The 11,078-nt window shown below is 39.4% G+C and overlaps 1 protein-coding gene across 6 annotated transcripts in view; it reads left to right on the forward strand.

The window, feature by feature from the left end:
• The window catches only part of RBMS1 (RNA binding motif single stranded interacting protein 1), a 115,908-nt gene extending 105,475 nt beyond the window's left edge, over window positions 1-10,433 (forward strand). For all 6 annotated transcript variants that reach the window (XM_035132425.3, XM_035132434.3, XM_035132408.3 and 3 more), the window contains exons 10-14: window positions 876-926; window positions 4,096-4,206; window positions 5,405-5,485; window positions 5,791-5,875; window positions 7,785-10,433. In XM_035132425.3, coding sequence (XP_034988316.1) covers window positions 876-926; window positions 4,096-4,206; window positions 5,405-5,485; window positions 5,791-5,868 — 321 coding nt within the window. In that variant the 3' untranslated portion in view covers window positions 5,869-5,875; window positions 7,785-10,433. The remainder of the gene's footprint in view (window positions 1-875; window positions 927-4,095; window positions 4,207-5,404; window positions 5,486-5,790; window positions 5,876-7,784) is intronic.
• Window positions 10,434-11,078: the final 645 nt, after the last annotated feature.

The following is an 11,078-nucleotide window of genomic DNA, read 5'->3' on the forward strand; positions in this document are numbered from 1 at the left end:
ACTCTTGTTTAGTTATCGAAACAAAGAAGGATCTAGGGCTGCAGTTGTATGTTGTGGAATAGCTTCTTCTCTGTTACCCCGCCTCCCAATTTCCAGCTGTTCCTTATTAGACCTAAGGAACAATTTCCCCTAGTTTCTTGAATCTCTACTTTTCACAACTGGCTGTTACTTTTACCTGTATAGCAGAATTCCCCCTCCCTTCCGAAATAAAAGCAGAATGGCTGTTTAGCATATTTATGAGAATCTTCTGCAGTTAACCTGCCATCACAGTTGGGCATTCTACCAGGGCTCAAGCCATCTCTGATAATGCAAATCTCAGTCAGTTGGAGAGAGAGGAAACAGATGTTACCACTTAGCAGAACCACTCCCTCTCCATGCTCTCTGAGAAAAGCACACAGAGAAGATCACATCCTGTACTCTGGCTGTCTTTGTGATGTCAGAATAGGATTGTCAGCGTTCAGTTTGCTTCATGCTGAGTCAAAGTGAATATTGAACTGATCATACTTTTCATGCCAGTTCTTCCTAAGAGTGAACTTGAGGAATTGGAGATTTCTCTCTTTCCTCTCTGTGCCATACTACCACCATCTCAGATCCTCAGAGCTTCTGTTGAAATAGTCTGTAAATAAGAATTTGGGGGGGTGGACTTAATAAGTTTTAAAAGAGAAAGGACAAGGCTGTGATTTAATTCGGGCTTTTCCCATTCTTGTGCTTCAAAAAGGGTTATTGTGATTCTTAGCACTTGTAGGCAGCAATGAAGGCCAGAACAATGAGTTAAGATGAAAGCACGATGCTTTGAAATGTGTGTAAAATATACATTAAAGTTGTGAAGATTGTTTTCTTAACAAAACAAAACCTTTTCATTATTTATTATCTAGGTGCAGAGCCCTTCATGGATGCAGCCACAACCATATATAATGCAGCATCCTGTAAGTTTGCATACTTTCGCCTATGTCAGCTTAGGGTCAATATTCTTACTTGTTCCTCATTTTCATTAGCTATTCCTTTCTCTGGTGGGCGCTATTTCTTAATGCCCACACTAAATAATATCCAACTGGTATGGCTTTCTGCAGCCCAATAATAGACAGCCTAGCCTTATGCCAAGTATTCCTAGCGTGAACAGTGGAATCTTGATAGGTGGCTATTGAATTGGTTCTGGAAACATCCAATGGAATGAAGTAATAATTGGGAGTGGTAGAGGGGGAGAGGAAAAGCTGTGCAATGGGGGCCAGGAACCTGTGGCCCTGCAGATACTGTGGATGACAACTTCCATCATTTCTGACAATTGGCTATGTTGGTTGGGGTTCATGGAAGTTAGAAGTCAAATTTTGATTAAAAGACAGAAGTAAGGAAGAGGTTAATTTAAACAAAAAATTGCCTGGTCCTTCTAGCTCAGTATTGTCTACACCAGGCATCCCCAAACTCAGTCCTCCAGATGTTTTGGGGCTACAACTCCCATGATCCCTAGCTAACAGGATCAGTGGTCAGGGATGATGGGAATTGTAGTCCCAAAACATCTGGAGGGCTGAGTTTGGGGATACCTGGTCTACACTGACTAGCAGTGGCTCTCCAGGTCAGGGTCTCTCCCAGTCCTACCTGGAGATCTAACCTTGGACTTCTTGCATGTAAAGCAATTGCTCTACTAGTAAGCTATGGCCCTTCCCCAGGTATAAGAGCCAAGGTAATTAAGAGTTTCTTTTTGAAGAAGCATATGCATTCACCTGTACAGAGCAGGGAAGGAACAAAGCTCCATTAAAATATAAATATTGCACAGACTATACATGCCTCTCAATCTCCTACATTGTACTACCCCTGGCAGATGCAAAAGAGAACCGTATTCATACAACAATGACAATACACATAAAGGTTTCTTGTGTTAATGTATGCAGTGTCTCAGCTTGCAAAGAATAGCACTTTAGAATCTAGCATAGACAAAGTATTGGTGTTGATCTCCGTACAGCTATCAAAATCCGAATCACCTTTGATTATGCCTTTTCTACATATGAAAGCAAATGCAATTGTCTTGGACACTTAGATTCTCTTGATACTTCCTATTAGAATAATTAGAATAGCTGGATTCGTCTCTCACAAGTGCAATGATAGCACTTAACAAATGTTCCAAAATAATAAACAATATGCAAATTGAAAGCAAAGCAGTTAAAGCCAAGGCACTGTGATTGCTGGGCTATTATGCTGCATCATGTAAGCCCTCCACAGATACATAGTTCTGACACACAAAAGCTCCCTGTCTGTGGTCTCTAAAGGTTAGGGTTTGACTTTTTCTATGTGCACATTTTTGACACTGAATTTAATTTAAAGAACCTTGAAACCTATGGGGCAGGGATATCTCCCCCCTCCCCGTATTTGTGGAACAGTGCTTGTATTTTAATTCCTTACCCCAGTACAGTCTGCAGTCCTCAGATGACTTGGTCAGGAAAAAGTCCGATTGGCAGAACATAAAGAGTGCTGCCAGATTAGACCAAAGTTCCATCTCGTTCAGCCTCCTGTTTCTCACACTGGCCAGCCAGATGCTTCAGGGAAGCACATAGGCAGGAAGGACATGGAGGTCATAGTTCTTCATTCCCTTACTCTTTGAGAGTTGGGGGTACTTCAAGTTGGGTACTTAAAGAAAAGCAAGTTTAAGCCATGGATGTTTTGGGTTGCCTGCAGTCTATCACTGGCTGCTGAATTTTTCACAGGTAAAATGCCAGTAGAGGTGTGATTGCAACTGATTTTCTCAGTACCAATTAAAATCCATGCCCACACTTGAAACGCAGTAGGCTGAATCCAGCATTACAAAAGTAGGAGTGAGGCTTTCCTGCACACACACACAACACAACAACCACCTGCAAACCTCCCCTGAGTGTCAGAGGAGCCGCACTGAATACTTGGAATGTGCCAGGAGAAATTGCTGGTAATTAGGCAAAGCAGCTTGTGCAGTCAGATATCTGATTTGGTGAAACTGGGCAGAACCCCATATTCTTCTGTATAGTGCTCGGTATAACATTAATCTCCTTTAAAGTCCCAGCTGGGAATAACTTTAATAGCTGATTCCAAAATTTCTCCAGTTTAATATAAAAGAAAGACTTTGTTGGCATTGCATTCCAAACACATAGTCTTAACACAAAACCTTTTGGAGTATGTTGAACCCCACAAAGTTAACTCAAATTCCTTAATTGGATATCAGAAAATCCTGGAGGAAGGAAAATGGAGGTGAGGGTTGGTGAAATACTTGGTTCATAATCGGGGGTAGTGGGGTGGTGGGTGGGAAGAAACAACAAAAATGCCTAAGGGAAATATTAGGTTGCAAATAAAATAATGGAAGGGGTCCAATGTACCATTTCAATACCCTAATAGTGTTCTTTTCCCCTGGAAGAATGTTATAAATAAAAATCAGTGTTGTTTGTTAGCATCATGAGAGTGTTAAGATAATGTCAATTTGGAGCAGAATTAATCTCCTAGGTTAAATTTTGTCCTCTACCCCAACAGACCCATGCAGTGCTTTGTAACAGGTGTTTGTCTTGAGACATAAACAAGCAGGGAAGTGAGAATATTTCAAGGAATGTGGGGAGGGGGGAGAATCCCAATGAGATGCAACTGCAAAACATGGAATTTGATACAGGATAATGAAGTTGCTGGTGATAGATTGGGTCCCAATTAGCTTTGCTAATTTTGGTTTTTTCCATTCATTTTAGTAGGGGAGCCCCTGATAACTAGAATCTCTAGGCATTGAGAGGGTTAGACTGACATCATTGTAAGATGTTATCCCATGAATGAACTGTAGTTTCATAAGAGAGCTGCAGTTTAGAGTAGAATTTTTTCACCTACAAATCACAGGGGTTCTTGGTGAAAAACTCAAACTAGAGTGATTCATGGGTGCAGGATTTCATGAACACCCACAAGTCTTTTCTGACCCATAGATTGATCTTACTATTACTGTATTTGTCACATCACCATGTTTTGTTATCAATAAAGTGTTTCAATTGCATGCACCTTTACAAAAGAAAAATTGAACATGTGTCAGTAAAACGTAAACCAACAGAAGCTTCGTACAACTTCACTGCTTTAATCTGAAACAATTTTATTTCACTCTTACAGGGTACTGTATTAACTCCTTCCATGGACCACACCATGTCACTGCAGCCTGCATCAATGATAAGTCCACTGACACAGCAGATGAGTCATCTTTCATTGGGCAGCACTGGAACAGTATGTGGCAATTCTAATAACAACGATAACACCCAGAAAGAACTGACATATTTACTGTATATTCTGCCCATAGGAAAGACATTTAGAGTATTCCATCTGTCATATTTTGTTTTCACTGACCAGTAATTGCATATACATTATAAATTCATTTTCTATTGCAATGCAACTTAGTCACTTCGGGAAATTTTACTTTTAATATTAAAGAGGTAAAACCTGGCTACCATTGACAGCTTTGAGCAGTGTAAGGCTGAATCTTGCCAATCTTCCCTTATCTATCAGAATAGAGGAGATGGGGGGCTTGGACGGGGTTCTCCACCAAAATGTGTGATCTGAACTGTCAGAGCTGATAGCACTACTGTAGATGTATGTTTTTCGATTGCAGCATAAATCATCCTGTTGTCTCCTTGTCCCTAGGCTGGGGATAAGAATTGCCGTTGCCAAATGGACCCTCTGTCCTAAAGGGAAGATGTATTGCCAGTGTCTTTAGAAATATCACTCTTAGCAAGAATTTTGAGAAGACCCAACTCCCTTTCTTCTTACATCCTGAAGCAAAAACAAAACCCAATGCTGTTGGCCTTTCTATGTGTTTTGAATTATTTGGGTGGTATCATTGAAGGGCTGCATTATGTTTTATGCTGGAATGCTGCATAAGGAAAGTGAAATTCAAAGGTGGTCTTCCTGCAGAACCTCATGTAAAGGAAGTGTTGTGCAACCTGTTTATTAGATCACACTTTTGAAAGCATTTGTGGAACACTACTAGTGGCTTAGGGATGTGGGTGGCACTGTGGTCTAAACCACAGAACCTAGGGCTTGCCGATCAGAAGGTCGGGGGTTCGAATCCCCGCGATGGGGTGAGCTCCCGTTGCTCGGTCCCTGCTGCTGCCAACCTAGCAGTTCGAAAGCACGAAGTGCAAGTAGATAAATAGGTACCGTTCCGGCGGGAAGGTAAACGGCATTTTCGTGCACTGCTCTGGTTTCGCCACATGACCCAGAAGCTGTACGCTGGCTCCCTCAGCCAGTAAAGCGAGATGAGCTCCACAACCCCAGAGTCATCCACGACTGGACCTAACGGTCAGGGGTCCCTTTACCTTTACTAGTGGCTTATCTCCCTTCCTTTCACATTTAGTTTGGGTCGAACCATCTGTTGTCTGTATTAGTTTCATTTAGCTGAATACATTAATCTGTTTTTCCTTTGCAGTACATGCCTGCCACAACAGCTATGCAAGGAGCCTACATACCCCAGTACACACACGTTCAGACAGCAGCTGTTCCAGTTGAGGTAGTTTTCCTTTTTAATTAACTGGAGAGTGTTTTACTTAAAAGCCATTATTTTCATCATATGTAATGTTTCAATAAATTTAACTTGCTGAAATGACATCAGTGCACTGCAATATAGGCAAAAGATGGCATTGGTGTGAATCCTACATCTCTCCCCCCCCCCAAGTGCTCTTTAGGAAGGGATATAAACTATGGCAGATGCGCATGCAGTCAACAATTAAAACTCAAGACAAATTTACCCTTTGTAATCTCACAGCTGGTAATTAGCCGCTGTGTGTCTCCTGCTTACAATCTCTTCTCTTACAGGAAGCCAGTGGTCAACAGCAAGTTACAGTAGAGACGTCCAGTGATCATTCGCCATATACTTATCAGCAAAACAAGTAATTGTGAGGTAAAGTTGCTGTCATGTTTTTTTTTGGGGGGGGGAATTATTGGAGGGAAAACACTCTTTATGTAGTATATTCAGACACTTCCAATCATTTTCTGGAGCCTTTTTGGTGTTCACTTAATGATGCAACAAACTGAGAAGCTGCATACATGTTCCATAGATGCCATATACTTGGTACATTGAACGTCTTCAGAATATCTGTGACTTATCAAAGTTGGCTTGTATGAACTATCAGTTTGTCAAACCTATTATAAAAGTGACTTAACAACTCCAGATAAAGCGATTTACCAAATTCTCTGTTTATGGCTGTTGCAGCAAATTGTTTAGTGCCCTGAGCTACTGGATCTATAATTTTCATTGGATCATTGACCTATCCCCATATACATGTGTAGCAGCTGTTCCAATTAGTGCCATATTACTATATTTTATTTAACAGCTTTACCTGGAATCATTAAATCATTTTTACAATAAGCTTTTAGGTAAAGGCATCACCTAAATATCACACATTTGTTATTCAAATAATAATTGTATTACTTGTACCCTACCCATCTGACTGGATTACCTCAGCCACTCTGGGCAGATTCATTGCTTCATACATGAGATAAAAGATAAAGGTACCCCTGACCATTAGGTCCAGTTGCGTACGACTCTGGGATTACGCGCTCATCTCGCTCTATAGGCCGAGGGAGCCGGTGTTTGTCTGCAGACAGCTTCCGGGTCATGTGGCCAGCATGACTAAGCCACTTCTGGCAAACCAGAGCAGCACACGGAAACGCTGGAGTGGTACCTATTTATCTACTTGCACTTGACGTGCTTTTGAACTGCTAGGTGGGCAGGAGCTAGGACCGAACAACAGGAGCTCACCCCCATCGCGGGGATTTAAACTGCCGACCTTCCAATCGGCAAGCCCTAGGCTCTGTGGTTTAGACCACAGTGCCACCCGCGTCCCTTCATACATGAGATACTTCATTGCTAATTGAAGATGGCAGCAATATTTTAACGAGTTAGTGGAAGAGAAGCACAATCCTATAGGAAAGTATGTGCCTGTGAATAGGAGGACAACAAATAGGTGCCAGGCAGATCTCTCTAGGGAGGCCAGAGAGTACCACCACTGAGAAGGCTGCTGACCTTGCCTCACAAGGCAAGGGAACCTGCAGAGCATCTCAGCTGTAGCTATAGGAATGCACATATGGAAACAAGTGGCCCTTCAAGTATCATCATCCTAAGTCACAAAGGACTTTTAAAGGTCAAAATCAGTTCTTTGAATTGACCTGGAAATGGATGGGAACCACTGCAACTGGCATGGTGTCAGTGTAACATGATCCTAATGCCCAGTGTCACTTAGTTATCTTGCAACTGCAATCTGAACTAACATCAATATTCAAGGTATCTTCAACATGTTTGAATGTTGACACTGAGAAACTTGAGTCTTTTTGAAAACCTTATCTTATTGTAACTTGGTCATGAATCTGCCCCACAACAACATCCTCTGCCCTGCACATGAGGCCTATTTGAAGGATTCAGCCTGCATTTGTGATTGTAAGTTGTTTTTAAAAGCTTGTAATGTGTTTTAAATTGTTGCAATGCGCCCTGGAATCTTAGGGTGAAGTGGAGGCAATAAATTAAGTGGATGATACTGATGTGGGAAAGTATGTCTCCTTCCTCTATGCTCAAATCAGTATAGCTTCTCCATTCTATATGCTTAATGCAGTCCCAGGAACTAGAAGTACAAACCATTTGGCCAAAGTAACCACATGCAGAAATCTGCCTGTACATACACAGGCACAAAGAATATGTAGTTATCTGCTCTTTTCTATTTCTAGACTCGCAGAGTCAGGTCACGCAGGCTATAAATGCTATGAATCAGAAGATTACAACTGAATTCTACCTTTTCTTTTTCTCTCCCTTTCAGAAATGTGTTGTTGACCTCGCCTGGAGAAGGATGCAAAGGCTGAAACAATCATGGATTTTACTGATCAATTGTGCTTTAGAAATTATTGACAGTTTTGCACAGGTTCTTGAAAACGTTATTTATAATGAAATCAACTGAAACTATTTTTGCTATAAGTTCTATAAGGTGCATAAAGAAAAACAAAAAAAAATCCTTAAATTCATCCTAGTAGCTGTTTCCCCCCCTCCCCCCTTGAACAGGTTTATTTTAGTAAGAAATTTTTTATCGAGTATTAACGACGCAAAAAAAATAAAATAAAGGTAAATAATTAAATAAATGGGGGGTGGGAATCTGTCCATGCACAGATTGCAATGAAGACATGTTCACGTGCATGACAGAATCAGTCTCTTGGTTTGTTTTTGTTTTTTTGTTTTATCGTATTAAGATTTTGTTTTTGTTTTTTGAAGTTTAAACTAGTAAAACATCCATGCCGATGTTCTGTGCTTGCCGTGTGAGTGTCGCTATAGTGCAGTGTTGCAGTTGTAGGGTCTATTTTCATAGCTTTCTCTCTCTCTCTCTTTTCTTTTAAGGTAGTGTGAAGTGTCTTATCCTTTTTCTATCAATTCCAATTTGCCTTAACTCTTTTAATGCTGTAGCTGTTTCAGTACGTAGTCCAAACTAATGGTGTAGAATGCTTTTGACCAAATGAGCTGGTCTATTATGCCTTGTAAAACAGCAGGATAGGGCTTTTAACAGGTAGTCGATTAAAATTGCTGAAAAATTTGGCTTTTTAAAATGTGTAGTAGGTGTTTTTAATGATTTTGTTTCCCCTCACATAATAATGTAAGGTTGTGAAATGCAAGATTGGGGGGTAGGGAAATGTTTTGTGTGAAACACATTTTCTGACTGGGGAAATTTTAATAGGATAAATTGTTTGTAAGGCCTTATGCCAATTAGTTTTCCTCTGCTAGTTAGGAACTCTGCTGTATGATGCAATGTAAAAAAAAAAAAATCTTTTTGCCTTTTTCCAGAAGCTAATTGATGTTCTAGTTTTAGGGTGGGGGAGTTTGGGGGATGGGGAATCCACAGAATGTTTCTGTCCTTCCTTTCTAGTAATGAATAGTGCTTTAGAATGATGCTGTGCAGAGAAAATAGCAAATAGAAGCGTTTGCTTTTACAGCAAATGCAAAAGCTAAAAGACTTTTTTCAAAACATAAGCTGAGATGTAAGTAGTAAACATACTAGATTGGGTACTAGCTCTCTATATTAGGTAAATAAAGACTTGGCACTTTTTAAAGGTAACTTTACCAAAGAACAAAGAGCCAGTAACCAATAATTCTGATTTTGTCTCAGCAGTTATGTCTTCTGTACTCTTTTAATTTTGTTGCCGGACCAGTTTGCGGTTAGAAGAATGTGCCTTTTTTTGTACATTTGCATTTAGGTTTTATAATTTTTAATTGATGTATGGACACAAACAAACAAACAAAAAGCATGAAGGAAGACTTGGATCCAAGCAGTGCCACACTTTACATCATCACTACAAGTGTTAAGTGTAAAGAAGAAGAAGAAGAAGAAAATACAATTTTGAAACTATGAAATTCCTGATTTAACAAATACACTGTTATTTGTACTTTTTACATATTAGATGATAAAACTCACTGCTATTAAAAGCTCATTTTATTATGATCGCATGTGTATTAAATCAAACGGTAAATTAAGTTGTCTTCCAAAACTGTGTACTTGTCTGGTCAGCTGTGTATGATCAGTTATCTACCTCAAGGCTTATTTCCTTTTGTAATGGGACAGGTTGCTGGCCCTCCCTGTTACCACAGACCAAATCATCCTAGCTCAGGAGCTAGGCCTAAGCAATTCTTTCTTTTCACTTATTTTTTTTTTAGTTTTTAAATTTTATGTGAGTATTCAAGTACAGATGTCAGTGACATTTCATAGTTTCAAAAGTCAATGCTGCTCTGAGAAGTGTAGATTCTAGTAAATTACATAGTCATAAGAAATGTGTTTGTTTCTTTTTGTTTTCGTTCTTTTGTTTTTTTTAAAAAAAGAAAAAAGTTGTGGTATTATTGGTTCTATGCTCCCTTGAATTGACTGCTTTGTCAAAGTTCAGACTTCTTGCAACTCATTCCCTATAGCTGGTGTATTTCCAGATGTGGGGGAGAAAATGTGGGGGCAGATATTTGCTACTTGATGTTTTATTTCAATTAGCTAAACATTAGGGTTAGAGGGAGGGAATAGATGCTGCTAGAAAAGTCTGAACTAAGTGCCATACTCATTATCTGGGTAAGATTTGCAAAATGTAACCTCTGTACATAAAGAAATAATCAGTTACTTAAACATCACATAGTAGACAGCCATTAAATTATAAAAAAAAATAATTTATGAAGAAAGACCTTTTGTACAGATTGAAAAAAAAAGATTTTCATAGAGATATCTATATGATCAAGAGAGTTAATTTTTTATTTTTGTTTTACTAGTGCCACAAACTTGCCAGTGGTAACTTATTTGTCCGGTTCAAGATACTCTGTCATTTTGTTTCCTAGGACTTGTTGTTAAATGCCAAAAGACATTTTTGAACTGTAAATTTGATTAGATCATTAGTTTTTTTCTGTTTTGTTTCTTTTGAAAACTTTTGAATAAAAAAGATCAAAATATAAACTTTTAATGTGTGTTTTTTAACAGTGGGTGGAAACAAGCAACTGAACTTTATAATTGAAAAAATGGGTTTGGGGGGGCTTAGGAAAGCTATTACTTCTCAGGTGAATTTACTTAGGCTTTATTGAAATGAATAGTAACTTTCTCAAACTGTAATATATTATTCTCAAGGAACAAATGCATAGCTGCCAAGTTATCCCTTATTTTAAGGGATTTTCCCTTATGCTGAATAGGCTTCCTCGCGAGAAAAGGGAAAACTTGGCAGCTATGAACAAATGCCACATAATATAAAATGCCTGAAAATGTAACTAACATAAATGACCAGCTGCCATAAATGAAACAAAGGGTATTTGTCTCTTCAGTGTCCTTCCATTCCAGACCCAGCAATATTTTGGAAGATACGGTATCAATAAGCCTCTCGCATAATTCTAACCTCATCTAAAATAGTGGCAGTGTTTCCTCTTTATCTTACAATAGTAAAAAGCACGTCAAAGGATGTTGGCCAAATATGTAGGAGGAGTTCTTTCAACTTGCCAAGCCAGCTATGCTGCCTCTACTCTGGGTGGTACCTTCAGAGAAGTTGTTCCTTGCACCAGGACATATGATCCCTTGTGTATAGGAAGGCTCAAGAAAGGACACTCTCTGTAT

The sequence above is a fragment of the Zootoca vivipara genome, chromosome 1 (assembly GCF_965207765.1).
Source record: "Zootoca vivipara chromosome 1, rZooViv2.hap1.1, whole genome shotgun sequence".
NCBI lineage: Eukaryota > Metazoa > Chordata > Lepidosauria > Squamata > Lacertidae > Zootoca > Zootoca vivipara.